Source organism: Syngnathus typhle, linkage group LG17 (genome assembly GCF_033458585.1).
Source record: "Syngnathus typhle isolate RoL2023-S1 ecotype Sweden linkage group LG17, RoL_Styp_1.0, whole genome shotgun sequence".
Classification (NCBI taxonomy): domain Eukaryota; kingdom Metazoa; phylum Chordata; class Actinopteri; order Syngnathiformes; family Syngnathidae; genus Syngnathus; species Syngnathus typhle.
The window spans coordinates 3717959-3734045 of record NC_083754.1 but is presented as its reverse complement, the minus strand read 5'-3'; the positions used below and the strand labels follow the sequence as shown (position 1 = coordinate 3734045).

General features: G+C 44.2%; 3 protein-coding genes across 4 annotated transcripts; 1 reads left to right on the top strand and 2 right to left on the bottom strand.

Moving 5' to 3' along the window:
• Positions 1-485: 485 nt before the first annotated feature.
• On the top strand, positions 486-10424 carry cramp1 (cramped chromatin regulator homolog 1). Of its 2 annotated transcripts, none has more exons than XM_061302830.1 (20): positions 486-608; positions 2269-2618; positions 3834-4036; positions 4110-4263; positions 4490-4573; positions 4774-4822; positions 4886-4971; positions 5287-5410; positions 5514-5595; positions 5684-6595; positions 6677-6854; positions 6966-7144; positions 7215-7286; positions 7351-7432; positions 7530-7631; positions 7728-7870; positions 8000-8186; positions 8264-8431; positions 8571-8716; positions 8823-10424. In XM_061302830.1, exons 1-20 carry the CDS (start codon positions 577-579, stop codon positions 8934-8936), a joined length of 3447 nt encoding a protein of 1148 aa, XP_061158814.1. In that variant the 5' UTR covers positions 486-576; the 3' UTR covers positions 8937-10424. The 2 variants fall into 2 exon arrangements, with proteins under 2 accessions (XP_061158814.1, XP_061158813.1); XM_061302829.1 differs by lacking the exon at positions 486-608 and adding an exon at positions 1719-1888.
• Positions 10425-10681: 257 nt separating this feature from the next.
• Positions 10682-13048, bottom strand: dhrs7b (dehydrogenase/reductase (SDR family) member 7B). The gene is made up of 7 exons (XM_061302910.1): positions 12952-13048; positions 12219-12378; positions 11995-12113; positions 11683-11893; positions 11465-11557; positions 11228-11380; positions 10682-11098 (listed from the first exon to the last, which is right to left on the bottom strand). The coding sequence occupies exons 2-7, from the start codon at positions 12373-12375 to the stop codon at positions 10893-10895; spliced, it is 939 nt and encodes a 312-aa protein (XP_061158894.1). The 5' UTR covers positions 12376-12378; positions 12952-13048; the 3' UTR covers positions 10682-10892.
• Positions 13049-13618: 570 nt separating this feature from the next.
• On the bottom strand, positions 13619-16029 carry tmem11 (transmembrane protein 11). The gene is made up of 2 exons (XM_061302926.1): positions 15901-16029; positions 13619-14566 (listed from the first exon to the last, which is right to left on the bottom strand). The coding sequence occupies exons 1-2, from the start codon at positions 15945-15947 to the stop codon at positions 14050-14052; spliced, it is 564 nt and encodes a 187-aa protein (XP_061158910.1). The 5' UTR covers positions 15948-16029; the 3' UTR covers positions 13619-14049.
• Positions 16030-16087: the final 58 nt, after the last annotated feature.

Here is a 16087-nt window from a genome sequence, read left to right as displayed (position 1 = left end):
TTGGGGTGCGCTTGTTTTACGTCGCAGGATAGCCCGCTGGAAGGATCGGTAAATCAGTTTTTTGACTAAAAGTAAGCAGGAAAAGTACATTTATTTTCAAATGTTGTAAGTTAAAGTCGTCAGAAAATGCATACTCAAATAGAGTAGACTCCTGAAAAAGACGGAAACGTATCATTTTATGCCAACGCTGTGAGGCAGTACTTGGGCGTAATTCTTCAATGTAGCTGCAAATGTAATTGCAACCAAAATTGTGGTCAAATAAAATTATGTAAACAAATTAATTTACCGTTAGTGCCTTTTGGGACCTAAATCATTAGGAGTAGAAAACGTTCAAATACGTGACAGGAAAAGAAATACAATTGGTCCTTCACCTGGCGTTTCAGATTACCGATTGGTAGAACGCCACGTCAATCAAGCTTTATCCGCGCTCCTCGTGGATTTCCAAGCCAATCACTGGATTTGTTTTCGAGTTGTAGTGGGCGTGCCAACGCGCGTGGATGAGCGAGCCACATGAACTGTCATATGCAGCCAAATCGGAGGCAAGCTACTAACGTGCATGGTTAGCTTGGACCTCGAATGGAATCGTCACTTTTGGGCCTTTACTGCAGGTAATTCCCAACTATTCATGTTGTTTTATATGTATACACATCTCCAAACAAATGCTTCAAGGGATAATAAACAGCATGACTTCAAATAGTTATGGAGTGTGCAAACGCTAGCTGGTGATGTTAGCGGTTTTTGCTAGAAATCACTTTATGAATGGAAATGACTGTTTTGTTTACTCTTATTTATAACAGTGTTATAAATCAACTGATCGTCTGTCTTCCTCAAAACATTGTCTCGGTTGTAAAATACAGAATTGGTGGATGGATGTTTATTCTCCTCACGATCAGTTACTACGTGGCAATTTGCATTCACTAGTTTGTATTTCTTTATTGCTGTGACTACAATAGGTTAGAGTAACAATGCTAGATTGGATTAAAGTCAACTGAAGTCACAAAGAGCATGTTAAAAATTGGATGTTATGGCACGCTTTTCATCTTGATTCCACAAATACCCAAGTTGTTGTTGTTGTTTTTGTAAAATGAAGGCTGGACCTGCAGTTTGCGTTCGTAATAATAAGAGATATTCTGAGTTATTACTCACTTATGACACAACAAGGTTTTAATGGTTGTAATGCTGTAATTTCTTAGCATTCTCAACCCCAAATCCTCATCACAATCTCCATTTATTATATCTGTTAATACGTTCTTGTCACCACTATAATGTAATACTTCATTCTCAAAATATCCAGATATCCATATCTCAGCTAAATAACATAGTGAGTTTATCAAGCTGTACTTTAGGAATCAGTACCACTGTAACTATACCAATGTAATACATGATGCTCACACACTTTGATTTCGAAACAGGAATATAACTGTGTCAACATTACGACTAGAAATGACATTGCAATCACAGAAGCAAAAAATAAAATACATGATATGTATGAAATAAATGTGATTTATATACTGCACGTGTAGACGGTGACGTAGAAACGTGTGAAGTGCACTAAGATTTATTAAAGTATTATCGTGGGAAATAAGAACAAATAACCGCATGAGTGAGTAATATTGTTGGCGGCATGGGTCAAATATGACGTTCTAGTGTTAGGTCGAAAACTTTGATGAGTTGTATTATCGAAGCATTGAGTATATTACCGATAGAGAACAGTGGAACTGCGCTGAGTTCGTTTCAGTTGAAGCTGGACAACGACAGAGCAGCAGGGAGCGACGACACCGTGGTGGATTTATTATGCCCAATTTGATCAGTTATTGCCAGTCGAACCGGTCATACCCATGGTGAAGAGAAAGAAGACGTCGCCTACTTCCGAAGATCATGAAATTGGGTAAAATTGTGTTTGAAAGAAACACTTTAAATAGAGGTCGAATGCACCGACGGGTTCTCGTTGTCGTTTCTGCAGGGCGCTAAACTGAAAAGCGCTTGCATTTGAATTTAGTTCATATTCCACCTTAATATTGGCCAAATCAAACGCTGGCGAGGCTAGTAAACACCCCGAGCCGTTCGCGGGATGTGTCGGTGGTTAAGTTAAATTTATTTGATTGCTGTAAATTGATATATTTTGTGTTGTTTTGTCGGGACTGGAGAGGGGATTTGAAACAAACAGCGGCGGCCATGTTGAGAGACAGCAAACGTCGTGTTTAGAAGTTCATTTTGCTCATCGCCTTAGTCCTCATGTGTCTTTTTGGACTCTGTGTGTTGTGGCAGCATGACACCGGGCTCCAGGGAGGGGATCGGTGTCGATGGGACGGCGAATCCGTCCAGAAAAGCCGACGGTTGCGACGAGGAGGAGAGCGGAGAGCAGGCGACCGAGGAGCGCAGTACAAAGGGAGACGAGCGAGTGGAAATTCTTAATCCAGCACCCGCTACTCTCAGCCCCGGTTCGGTTCAACCCGGATCGGGTTCCAGCCAACAGACCCATCCCTCGGTGGAGCCCAGTACCCCGTGTCACGACCAACATCATTTTCTCCGATCCAGCGTTCGACCTCCAAGCAAAAGGATCCGGAAGGATTCCATCGGCTCGACCATCAACGGCCATGGCGTGGCCAAATCGAAAGGTAACAGCAAACGGAAATTTGTTTTAAGTGTTTAGTTTTTTTCTCTCTCTTTTTAAATCCCGTCCATTTGGACTGGTTCAGAACATGCTCTCTGCTTTGACAATATCCATGACTAGTCACAGTGACCCAAAACTTGCATTGTCACCCCACTAGTTTGAGACTACATGTTAGAGGGGGGCCATAAGAAAATTCATTTAAAATATTTTACTCTTATTATTTCCACTCAAACAAAAGGTGTCTGACTGTAGAATGATAGTCATATAAAGAAAATAGGCAGTGGCTTTATCTGGCAACATAAACTATCTTGGGAAGAAAAAAAAGATACGTGACTGCTGGATTTTCATGCGGCACATTTGCAGATTCTAAAGATAATTTTACAGCCACATTTTTTATGTGTATCGTAAAACCAAAATATACACAGTGCAACTGCGACATTCTGACCCCGCAGGTCAAGTGAAAAAGCCAATAAAAAAATGTCTGCGATGAAAATGCAGTTTTGATTGTCAGATGTAACTACAATGTAACTATTTTCGCAATGATGGTTGTAGTCCTGTAGAAATCCCTCAAACTAAGATTTGAGTTTCCTATCATGTTACTAAATAAGGCAACAGAAATATTAGACAAAACTCTCTTCCATAAATAACAATACATAAGTTAAAAGCCTCTCTGACAGTGCCAATTGAAGCAAAGCTTTGTTTTCTGTGTATAGCTAGTTAGTGTACCTTTACGTTTTCACAATAATAATGAATTTGTATTGACAGTGAAGTAGTCAAAGCTTCCTCATATTGTCTTATATCTTGAGTTGCTCAAAGAAGAAATTATTTTCCAGGACTTTACGGATATTATTAATTGACCAAGCTATGTACATTGATGCTATTTTTGAGCTCATCTATTTTGAGAGAGAGAGAGAGCGAGGCGCATCAAGGTTAGTGTTTCTGAGATGCGCAGGAACCTAACAACTCCCTCTCCGTCTGTTTTGATACCTTCTGGCACAATTGTGCTTTTACGTCTGGCCATCGGAGCCCACCCGGAGTTGATTTTGGATCTGCGTGCCAGAGAATTGGCCAAAGAAAAACTGGTTTACTTTTCTTGGTTCTCGGCCAAAACTAAACGCCAGTTTGAAAATCTCTGCAGGTTCTGTGCTTTGACAACCTCACACAAATACACCATTTTGTTAGAAGCTTGGGTGATGTGTAACTGACCTGTGTATTCCAGGTGCAGAGAATGGCTCATCTTCCCAGGGTGCTTTGGGACAATCTGGACCTGCGGCTGGATCTTCTGGGGGAGTCTCCAAGACCACAAAGGGCCAAGGATCCACCGAGAAGGAGGAGCAAGCTGGTAACCAAAAGCGAGCTCGTCGGCAGTGGGAGTCTTGGAGCGCGGAGGATAAAAACAGTTTCTTCGAAGGGCTTTATGAGGTAGGAGGCGGAACTGTTGTTTTTTTTTTATTAAATGGGGCCTTCTCATCTATACATCGGTAACGTTCTACAGCATGGCAAGGATTTCGAGGCCATCCAGAATAACATCGCCATGAAGTACAAGAAGAGAGGCAAGCCAGCTAACATGGTGAAAAACAAGGAGCAAGTCCGCCATTTCTACTACCGCACATGGCACAAGATCTCCAAGCACATTGACTTTGCTAACGGTACGTTTTCTTGTCTTTTCTAAAAAAAAAAGAAAAAAAAGGGGCAAATATTATCCCAAACAGATTTTGTTGAGTTGACGCTTGAATTGTCTTAAATGTATGGGATTACAGCACCACCTGCTGCTTAAGAAAGTGTTTCGGCCATGACACTCACGTGCCTCACTGCACGTCCTCCATGATTACTGTCGTACGTCTCATCTGATTCTCCCTTTCCTCTCGTCCTCAGTGTATACTCGAGTGCTGAAAAAATCCTCTCAGGAGCTGTACGGTCTCATCTGCTACGCTGAGCTCCGCAAAAAAGTTGGAGGGCGTAAGTCAAAGTTCTGCACACTTTTCCTAAAACATGTTTTGAGCCTGTGGGGGTCACGAGGGATGCAATTAAACACGGCATGTAAACAACCTGCTCCCCCCCCCCCTCCCTTCCTCCTTGCAAACACACCTTTTGGTCTTTTGGGAAAGCTGCTCTGCAGGAACAACCAATTGTTTGACTTTGCATTTTGTCTCGTACAGTCATGGATGACAAGAATGTGGCAAAGCTGAATGAACTCATCCAACAAGGGTGAGTTGCGTGATCACGTAAAATACCTCCGATCAATTCTCACTATTCCATGTGTTTGAGCAGGGCCACCACTGTGCGCTCCAAAGGGAGGAACTTGCGAATTAAAGCACCCATGTGTCGTGCGCTGAAGAAACTTTGTGACCCGGATGGTGAGCACGCACGCACGCACGCACGCACACACAAACACACAAACACACAGCTGCAATGGGCAAAATGCTTTGTAAACAAACAAAGCTGGTGAAAATGCAAAGTGTGTCAATCATGAGGCGCCGGGTTTTGATTGGCAGGTTTTTAGCAATAACAATAGCAATGAGGGGGCTGTTGGTGTTGCCATAGTAACACCACAGGAGAAAAAGGCTATACAGGGAGACGTTGTAGGTGATTGTACTGATGAATATAAATTGTCAGATTATCAACGATATTCATAATTCTTTCGTCACACTCTGCTCTTCGCGACCCTGCAGGAGTAAGTGACGAGGAGGACCAGAAGCCGGTGCGGTTACCCCTGAAGGTGGCGGTGGAGCTTCAGCCACGCAGCAACTATTCCTGGGCCCGCGTTCAGAGTCTTGCGCACAACCCTCGCCTCAGGTCAGTAACGTACACCTTATTTGGATTTCATTTTCTATAAATTCCCATGAAGCAAATAAAGCATCTGGCCATAAATTAATAACTGTGTTTTTGTGCATACCAGGATGGTGGTGGAACTTCACAGAAAAGTTTCCAGCCTCATCGAGTACCTGAAGCAGAAGTGGGCCTATAACGACCAGAGAATTGTATCCGTCAATACGATACCAGATCTTGTTTTAGGAATCTGCTAGAAATTTCACAGTCTAGTCACTTTCCTTGACTCTGCTCTTTTAGATAAGAAGTCTAATGGAAAGGGAAGCTTTAGAGGTGTCCGACGCCACTTCTCCAACCAAAGCCCCGCCCGAGGAGCTCTTCCTTTTCCCGGCCGAGAGCACCTCCCTCACCACGCTACCCGGGGTGGCTCGTGTGGTACACTCCAAGGCCTCGTGCACGGTACACTGGCAAGAAAGTGGCAAAGCCCGGCCCAATGCCAAAGAGCTACCCGCCGCCCAGATTTTGGGTATTCACACAGCTCCAACTTCACGAACAAACAACAAATCTGGGCGAGGAAGCACGGCGTCAACCGCTTTGGTGACCCCGCAGATTGACACTGGTCAAACAGAGCCTCCCAGTCTTGAGACATCACCTGATGCTTCTGCCAAGGTAGAGGAGAAGAGGCCATCTCCATCTGCACTTCCTCAGCAAGTGGGAATTCTTAGAGAGGAGGCAAGTGAGGGAGGACTTGTTGAGGGGAGCAAAACCTGCACTGCTAGCTTGGAGTCCTGTGGAGGCCTAGCAGGGACCAAAACGACAGATGCATCATGTGGTGCCGCAGAGAACTCGCAAGAACCGTGCAAGGAGGAGCTGAGCGCAAACTCCTCCTCGGACACCATCCAGACCGCTCCAGCCAAGCTCTCCGTGGTCAGCCCAGAGGAAGGAGCGCCGCAGAGCTCGCCCCCCGCAACCAAAGAACGAACCGTCGAGCAGATCCGAGAGGAAGGCTGGAACATCCGCGACGCCGAGAACGTCACGCTGGCAGAGTTGTACTTAATGTTCGGGAAGCCCGGCAAGCTGCAGCTGGAGTACGAGTGGCAGGCCAGCTCGGACCTTCACGAAAAAGGGCAAGCGTCGGTGCAGCAAAGGAAACAACGAGTGCTACGCTGTCTGCTAAGACTGGTCACCACAGAGGTCAACCCAAAACCTTTGGTAGGCATTTGGCGGTTCTTTACGCACTGGCGGCAAAACTTGCAGCATGTCTGATGCTTCTCGCCATGCATTCACCTCCAGGCTCCAGAGCTTTGTTCCACAGCCACGTCACCCCTCAAGACTCCTCAGGAGGATCAAAACCAGGCCCTCACACCTCCGGGAAAAGGTCCCATTGCAGGGGTCCGTAGCCCCAGTTTTGGCCGGCAGCCCGCCTCTGTCCGAGGGGCCAAGTTGCACCTGCCAAACGTTGGAGGCTCAGGTATCAGTAGATCAAATCTTCAGTGGCTTGGATTTGAAGTCACTCCCTTTTCGACTGCATTGCCGTTCTCCATGTCAAATACCGCATAACATAAAATGGCGTCCTCCTCAGGTGCACGCAACCTTCCCCGCTCTCTGCTGGGCTCATCGGGGGCAGCGGGCAGTGACGCCGAGGGCAACGTGTTTGCAGTACCCACCACCCTCCCCCCGAACAGTTCTCGCCACAATCGAATGTTCTCCCCCAACAAAGAGGCTGAGCTGGCCCTGAGGCAGCAGCTCGACTCCATCAGTGTAAGACGTGTGCATTCCCAGCCGGGGGTTCTATGCAGTCCTATTGATTGTAACTCTCTCCTATTCACAGATGCAGTCCGATCTTTTCCTCTCGCGTGCAAGAAAACCTCGAAACAAACTCCGGAAGCCGCTCGTCGTTCAGGTGAGTTTGTCTTCTCGATCCGAACGCCCGAGAATCAGCTGAGCCGCTCGGTTCTCGTCCATAGCGAACTCTCCTACCGCGAACTACAGGGGACACGTCACAGCACGTCTGCTCCCTCTCCATCCTCTCCAACTCTTCTGCCACAGGTTGGAAATGACTCTCACTGTGGATGTATCAAACGGAACCGGGTCACAAGTGTCCAACTATTGTTTGTCCCGCTCACTTCCTGTTTTTCTACCTCAGGAACTGGATCTTTCCGGCCAATTCAAACCCGGCTTGCCCCTGGCTCTCTCCCGCTACCGTCCAAATCTGCTTCTTCAGCTGCAGTAGCCAGCCAACTCTCCAGTATGTCATTTGCGATTTTTAACTATGTGCATACATGTCAAATAATTCCGGAACATAGAAAGGAAAGACTCACCTATTTTCACGTTACCTCCCCAGGTGCAATTGACCTCGCGGCAAAATCTGCAGGCATCATTCCAGGAAGTCCTCGTCGGGAGCCAGATTCTCCTGCGCTGGTGGCCCCTGCTCCGATTGTTGACGCTGAACCGGACCCTCAGCTCCTCCAGCACAATATCTCTGAGGTCAGAAAAACACACCTTGACAGATTAGATTGACACGACTGGATCCTAATTGGACATTGGAAATTTCATTGATTAAAAATATTAAAAATGAGGTCACTGCAAATAACAATAACGGTGTTTCTTCAACAGAACGGTCTGCCGCCGCCATCTCCCGGAGTAACAGGGGGTGGAGACTCGCTCCTTTCCCCGCCCAGCGTCGCCTCATTACTGGACATCTCTCTACCGGGCCTACCTGAGGAAGCTATGACCCCAGGAGAGAATCAAACACACATCAGTGACTCCATCATTGAGCTGGCCATCAATTCTGCCCACTATGGTGCGTTAATGAGAATTACATTTAAATAGCAATAATTGAAGCATTGCATCAATGATTTGTCGGTTGTCGTGACACAGGTGAGGAGGCGGCGCTCTCCTCAGCTAAACTGAGTAGCAGCGACGGCTCCAAACTGCTGACTTCGTCTCCTTCCGTCAGCCCGTCCCGAGGATGGATTCCGTCGCCCAGCCACGACCCGCAATGGTATCCCAGTGACTCCTCAGACTCCACTCTGGGATGCCTCCTCTGTGAGTCTGTCGATCTTCTAAAGTACTTATTCTTAAACGATGGGTTCGGATATTCGTTAAAGTAGATATTTGTATTGGCGCAAGACACATGGGATGACATCCTCTTGTAATGTTGTGCCCTGATGTCATGTCCTTCCAGCTAGCATGGTGTCTTCTGATAAGGGCAGGCGGAGCACCCTCACCCCCACCGGCCCCTCCAGTGGCACAGCTTTGCTGGGTCCGAGCCTGCTTGACTGCAACTCCCATGATTCCTTTCAGTCACGTGGGCTCCCTGATGTGGCAGAGGTATGTTTTTCAACTTTTTTTTTTTTTTTTTTTTTTTCTTCCCCTCAACTCACAATAAACATCTCTCGAGGCTATATTGTGCATTTCAAATGTTATGTGCCCGCAGATGGACTCTCAGCTTGCCTGCATGATGAGCGAGAGCAGCGTGGACTACATTGCACGCTTCAACGACCTGGCTCAGGAACTCGCCGTGGCCGAGCCTTCGATTCCACCACCCTGAGGGGGGAGGCGGGGCAAGCTTGGCCGACGCCGTCTGGACAAAACAAGTGAGCGCATTCTACCTGCTATCAAAAGACAACTGCGGCGATAGACCACAAACCGAAAGCCATCCCTGCCCCGTTTGTTAAAGTGCAATAATTCATGTTGTGAGAGCCACATTGTTCAAAGACACGTTGGCTTCACTGAACTTTTTTTGCAATGAGATGGGAAAAAAAAGTCCCTTTAAAAGACTCTTACGTTAACAAAACACAACCTCATGTACAGGAAATTACTTTGCCATATCTGAACAAAAATGTCACTGAACCGTTTTTGTCTTTTCCTGCTTTTTTACGTTTGTCCCCTAAAATGTGCATATCTGCCAAAATGCCTAGTTATACTGCTCATAAAAAAAGATGTTTGGCCGTTGAATCGAGGTGACTGTTAAAAACAAAACAAAAAAAATCCCGGTCATGCTACTGTTGAAGTTGCCTTTCACTTCACATTTATTTCTTCTCCATCCGTTTGATCAGTTTAGTGAATATTTGCAGCATGAATTCCGTTTTTATTTTTTGTATTAATTAAAGGCAGTATGCAATACGGCAGCTTTGGTCAGTAGAAAGTTTAACTTTGTTTCAATTTGGTGCTGAAATGATATTTGAAATCATTGTAAATATCCGGCTGCTTGATGACCTAATTGTATCTGATGAAAAAAATATTTCGGGTTGCATTCACCGATTGAAAGAAGAGCTGTACATTTTATAGCTTCACATTTGCAACCTTTTAATTTAACCAATGCACAATCATTTTTACTCTATGGACGTATTTTCGTTTTTAAATTAGCACTCCAATTAACTTGACAGTGGTGAGTGTAATCAACATATTTACCTTTCATCACATAACATTGGGTTGGTTGTGTTGAACAAAGTTGAAAAATTGACTGATAGTGGAAGTGAACACTTGTGCCAAAGTCACTATAAAGAGCAACCGCAGTTTTCATCTCAGGCTGCTCTTTGTATGTTGATTTTATGAAATGGACCGACCGACCGACCGACACTTTCCCCCCATTTTGGTGCTCGGTCATTTCCTGCAAATACATCTCAAAAGTCCGTCGTCATTGCAACGAGTGGTTTAGCAAACCGTTGTGTGAATTTGTTGTTTCACTTGATTGGATTTGAAATATCCTGTTTGCAGGAATGTGGGGAAATAGGAAAAGGAGAAAGCACTATGCTATCATTAACATTTAAAAGTGAGATTTTTATTGTTAAAGAAAATTCTGATATGTTTTGTTGAAGGACTTCTTTGTACAAATGGTGATTCCAGTATTCGCTGCGCTTTTGTAACATAATGTAAATTGTTATTTGGAATATTTATTGTTAACATTTCTAAAAAGTGCTTCTCTTTAACTTAAGACTACGTTTAAGAATGGAACAACCTGTTAAAAATTTTCATTGGTTAAAGCTGTTTTTATTCTGTGCTTAAAAGTTCGCTATAAAAAAAGCTTTCTTTTGTATTTGTGTCTTTTCTTACCACAGCAAAGTGAGTTCATTTTTATTTATAAACTACAACATTCAAGTTGGAAATGTGAATAATACATTTTATTTTTCTTAGGTTCATGTCTGAAGTTGATGGGGGGGGGGGGGGGGGGGGGGGTTGTCTGCAAAAACGAAGCTCCAAAATGTTTAGGTGCACAAATGCAGAATCACTATAAATGTATTACATACACATAAATTAATACATAACTATGGTTTGAAATAAGTAAAAGGAAAATAGTCAACAATTGCTCATTTTAATACAAAATAAATAAAGGGGTTTTGTGATAAAATAATCAGAAATGTATCATTGTTTTCAGTGCCCATAATGTAGAGTTCCGAAATAAACGTGAATGAGGAAAGACTATACAAACAGAAAAATGTTATTTACTCACCGTTTTCCTGGCGTATTTCTTAGACAAGCAACACCATATTTGTCCTTTAACGGTTCAAGTATTTTTGGCTTTGTGCTCTTTACGAGCACGAGAGGACATGAGTTTAAAGAAGAGGGCGGGCCACAACGTGCGGAGATAAATGGCCACCGTGGGCAAAGGTCCCGCCAAAACAACATCTTTGCTCTTGTGTCGCACAGCTTTCAGAACTGCCTGAGCGACATCTCCTGGATCCCGACCTGTCGCCGTGGTCGTGTCCACAACTAAAAAATTGCAACAAGAAATAAAACTTGTCAAGACTACTAAAATATGGCCCCTGATAACGGACTTTTTTTTTCCTTTCTCTAGATCCAATTACATATGTTTAGAAATGCCAAATTAAGAAACCTTACCACCATACTTTGAGCCGTCTCCCGTGACGGCATTGACGGAGAGATTTGTCCTGATGTATCCCGGACTAATGACAGTCACTGGAATCCCGTAACGTTCCACCTCAGCCCGTAAACAATCAAAGTAGGCCTGGGTGGCGTGTTTGGATGCTGCATCTAAATACAAAGAAAAACATTGAGTTTGTTTCCAAATAGGGAGAAAACATTTCAAATAAATAAATTAGAATAAAAAAACCTTACAGGCTGATCGGTATGGAATAGCGATCTTGCCCTGAACGCTGCTTATGACAACAATATGGCCACTGCGCTGGCGAACCATGGAAGGCAGAAGAGCTGATGAAAGGAGAAAAAAGTTTAACTCGTGGCAACTTTTGTCCAGCTTAACAAATAAATGGAACAACAGTAGACGTGCTAACCAACCACAAGCCCACCGAGCTAACTTCCTCCTCCTCACTGACCTTGCGTAAGACCCACTGGTCCGAAGTAATTTGTTTCCATAACATGCCTCTGAACCGATAGGTGAGTGTCCAGTATGTTGCCGCGGTAACTGATTCCAGCATTATTGATGAGGACGTCCACTCGTCCGTAGCATTTCAAGATGTCCTGCGCCACTATGTCCATCGAGTGTGTGTCGCTCAGGTCGAAGATAACGGTGCTGGGAACGTACGTCTGCACGTTGAACAGCCGTGTTAATCCACGAGTTTTTAATTGAATGTTTGATGCACAAGTAAATTGAATTGCAGATGTCCCGAATGACTGTGTTTGAATACCTGCTGCTTCCCATCCTTTGCATTTGCGTTCAGCTCCTCAACCACCTGCTGCAGTCGACTTGCATCTCGACCGCACAGTACCAATCGAGCCCCTGCACTGTGGAACACGCGTGCGCATTCTAGAAGACGGGGGGAAAAAAAACACAATTCAGCAAACAAATATAAATTCAAGTGTCATTATGTCAGCTGAAGTTGAGAAGATATGACCAGAAAGCTCAGCTGACCTTTGCCCAATCCGGAGCTGGCGCCCGTGATGACCACCACTGCATCCTGGAGAGAAGCTCCGCCTCGTCGTCGGCCAAGTAGACGATAGAGAAGTAAAACTCCCACACTTGCGAGGAGCAATGCCGGTAGCGCTCCTCCTCCGGTGACACGCTCCATCACCTACACACAGTAATATCATTGTTTAGATTTGTGCAAGTCCATGGGTGAATGGCTGTAAAATTGTCACACACAAATATGGCCTAGTTTTAATAACAAAAAAATCAACTATACAAAGAGTCCAATAATACACCTGACACCTTATTTATTCCTTATGATGTTAATTAACAACTTAAAGTGTTTGTTCATTCGTGACTCTTCTTTACTATTTTAAACATGGTGTCTCTTATTAGAAAAACCCAAATCAAAACTTGAATTGTCTTTTAAAAGGCCTGTCTGATGACGCTGGTTGCGTAGAAGTCAATTAATAGTGCTGAAGGAAATTCTCCAATTTACTGAATTGGTTCTATGTGATGTCCGCTAGAGGGCAGACCGTGCAATTAAATTGCACCTACTTGCCATATTGTACCTCGGTCTACTTTATTCCGTCGTAATTTTTAGTATCGTCGTATGACGAACGTGACTACCGTGCCACAGTATCGCTATGACGGAAAACGTTCAATATGGACATAGAATTGCAGAACCTGCAAAATTGCTCCGCTATGGAGAAAAGATTAATAACAATGCAGTACTCACTTTGGTTTGCAACGCTTTTCTTGATTTCAGAGTTATACTGTTCTCAAACAATCACTTCCTTTATAACACACCCACGCATTTTACTTCCGGGTTGTTTCTCGCAAAGGCTCATGGGAATTGAAGTGTTAGTTTTACGTGTACGCACGATTAAAAAACGTTGCCTCTTGTTTTATATTTTATTGGTTTTGAAAGATGTGCTTGAAAAAACGAATTATACATTCAGAGTATTACACTGCTCCAAGAGTTTGCATTATTTTCAAATACAATTGCGATTGAAAGGTGAACATAATTTATTTGCAGCCGAGTAGGTCCTGCTCTTTGAAATTGCACCTTTAATAGAAAACTAAAAACAAAAGAAAAAGTCCAAAACGATTGCTTAAAGCACAATTTAAATGTTTACATTTCCATTAAATCAGCTGCTGTTTTCGTCAGATATTTCTTTGATGTCTTGTGTCATTTTTGACGAAAAACATTTTTATGAGAATCCAAAAATTCAGGCAAAGCTGATTTGTTTTGACTTGAATTTGGTGTGCGTGTGCAAGGTCAGAAGTAGGATTTGATCAGAATTGTACATCTGGACATGGAAAACATATTTTAGCATGGATTAAGTTGATCTCTGTACAGCAGTCTGTTTGCTTGGGGAAAAAAAGTCAGATAGAGAGAAGGACGCTTTTCAAATAGCCTAATGTTTAATGAAAGGTGAAGTACTGATCAGCAAGTAAGGGAGTACAGTAAAACTACGAGGGGAAAAGGTCAAGCTCAAATCACACGTGTCCATCTCAACCACGCAGCTTCAGCCTTTACACAAAGGTCAAGTGTCAGAATGCAGGGAAGGAGGCGCAAAGGTAATACAGAGAACATGTGTGCTGCGGTTGTCACTAGGAGAAAACAAATGCTGGAAGGAAAAAACTAAACAAAAACAACTTCCTTCTAGTTTTAACTATATCCCTCTGATCAAAGTTCAAAGCAGCCACCACAAGTGTTGTGGGCCCCATTGCGACCTTCCACTTTTCACACACCAGACGGTGGATAGGTTTGCTGTTATTCTTCTTTTTTGTAGGTTTATCTCATTTTCCTGTCGGTTCTTAAATGGCGCACTCATACAGCATAGAGTTCGTAGATCTTCTTGACGCAGTACGCCAGCGCGGCCATCGCTATCGTGTTATGGAGTCTCTTTCTGTGGATGTCATCCCTGCGCACCAAGACCACGGGCGTGGAGGAGGTGAGTGTGTGCAGGGGTAGCCGCGACAGTTTTTGGCTGTCATATTCCACCTGGTACTTGCAGCAGGGGTCAAACTGCCATGAAATCCCATAGAGGGCGGCGCAGGCCACGCTGAGGGCGCCGGCTGGCAACACCACGTAACGCGTGTATTCTGGAGGCAGTGAAAGCGGCGTCAGGAGGCAAACGGCCCCCGACAACACGGCCGTCTTGTGCAGGCAGTTGCCCACTGTAATCCACCGTGCCGTCTCGTCGCCGATGCGCGTGGGTTCGATAACAATGTATTTGTACTGGGCCTCCAGTGCTTGCTCCAACTCATACTCAAACTGGTCCTGCGCGTTCTCCCCGTTGTAGATCTCGTGAACTATGTAGCAGTCGGTCGCCGCCATCACTCCCCTGCAGAAAGGGTGACAATGACGACCGAAGAATTAAACACCACTCAATGTAAACACTGGAATGTCTGATGGCTTCACACTGCTCCAGCTTGTCCCGAGTGTTGCCAAGCCTATATTAGGACACTTGTATTGCCTTCAGTTTTTAGTAGAAGCTTGAATTGTGGAATATAAATATCGCTTTGCTTTTCGGATGATTCGGTTTCACTGAGTCCCCTGGTATGGCTTCGTCACGAGTACAATTCTCATACTTTAGCGGGAGAAAAAAAAATGTCTAAACTATCATACTTCAAAAAAGCACAATAGATTAAGAAATCATGTCGCGATTTTACAATAGGGAGTTAATGAAGCATTCCTTTTCTGTGTCTCATCATCAAATCTACGCAGTTTGTAAGGCACATTATGTTGCCCTCTGGTGGCCGAGGCACATACATCAAAATGAGCAGCACAATGCCATCTGAATTATCATGTCCAAAATGTTTCATGCTTTAATTCCTTTAAATTATGTATTTACAGTGCGCTATTCAAAGCACAATACAGGTGCCCAGTGCCATTTTTGAATAACTCAAAAACAATTAGTTGGCGTTCTGGGCCACTGGAAATGACGATAGGCATTTCCATTCGTTTAAATTCAGAAAGGTGATTGGAGAGACGAGTGTTTCAAGTTAGAATCGTGGTCACGGTATAAAATAAGTTTGCAGCGCTGAATACCAGTGACATGATTGCTGCAAATCAATATTTACATTTGCCTCATTATTCATGGCAGTACTTCTGCGCAGATAAACAGTACATGGTCAACATGGAAGTATTTCTAAATCAACTTAAACGACACTAGAATGCTCAAGGTTGTTACGATAAAATAGGCAACAGGTAGCTTGTCGTAACACACAGGACACAGTGTACCCATGCGAGGCTAACTGACTTCTAGCATGGAATAAAACTTATGGTGATTGGCCAGCTAAGTTAGGAAGAAGGATCCATGTCATCAGTGGGAAAACGTAGCATATTCGAGGCAAAACACACCAAGTAAAGTCTATTGCGAACCTCCCCCGCAAACGCAAAATTCATGACAACTTTCCCAGTCGCTGATCGGCTGATGTGAAATAACCAAAACATCACATGAGCCACTAGATGGTTTCCTTGTTAACACTGGCTAGCAGACACGTTAGCAAGTTAGCATGCTAATGTTAGCTAAGGATTAGATAAAATTCTTCGTGAGGTTCTCGTTGCATATTTGAAAAATAAACACGTTATTTGTCTGACGTTAGGTGACACGGACAAACGTTTCATTATGAGCGAAACATTTTGGTAGAACGTGAAAGATGTGAAGTAACTGACCTCTCCCTGCTTACTGGGACACCGCGCCTCCTTCCCAGCGACGCCATGATGGAGATAGAGCCGTTGTGGCAAGTGACGTATGCGCCATTAGGCGTCCTGGGTAATGTAGTGTTCGAAAAGTGACTTACAGGAACCCCTAGCGGAATTAAACTACATTTCCCACAATGCATTAACATGCGTCATTCCT

What these genes read in the sequence shown, in the direction of transcription:
- tmem11 (XM_061302926.1), bottom strand. Translation starts at nt 15,947, where the DNA reads ATGGCGTCGCTGGGAAGGAGGCGCGGTGTCCCAGTAAGCAGGGAGAG. An exon ending in GTCCCAGTAAGCAGGGAGAG is followed by an intron (nt 14,567 to 15,900) that starts GTCAGTTACTTC and finishes CCCTTTCTGCAG; the next exon opens with GGGAGTGATGGCGGCGACCG.
- cramp1 (XM_061302829.1), top strand. Translation starts at nt 1,839, where the DNA reads ATGGTGAAGAGAAAGAAGACGTCGCCTACTTCCGAAGATCATGAAATT. An exon ending in GAAACTTTGTGACCCGGATG is followed by an intron (nt 4,972 to 5,286) that starts GTGAGCACGCAC and finishes GCGACCCTGCAG; the next exon opens with GAGTAAGTGACGAGGAGGAC. An exon ending in AGTAGCCAGCCAACTCTCCA is followed by an intron (nt 7,632 to 7,727) that starts GTATGTCATTTG and finishes TTACCTCCCCAG; the next exon opens with GTGCAATTGACCTCGCGGCA.
- dhrs7b (XM_061302910.1), bottom strand. Translation starts at nt 12,375, where the DNA reads ATGGAGCGTGTCACCGGAGGAGGAGCGCTACCGGCATTGCTCCTCGCA. An exon ending in ACCAGTGGGTCTTACGCAAG is followed by an intron (nt 11,558 to 11,682) that starts GTCAGTGAGGAG and finishes TCCTTTCATCAG; the next exon opens with CTCTTCTGCCTTCCATGGTT. An exon ending in TATTCCATACCGATCAGCCT is followed by an intron (nt 11,381 to 11,464) that starts GTAAGGTTTTTT and finishes CTTTGTATTTAG; the next exon opens with ATGCAGCATCCAAACACGCC.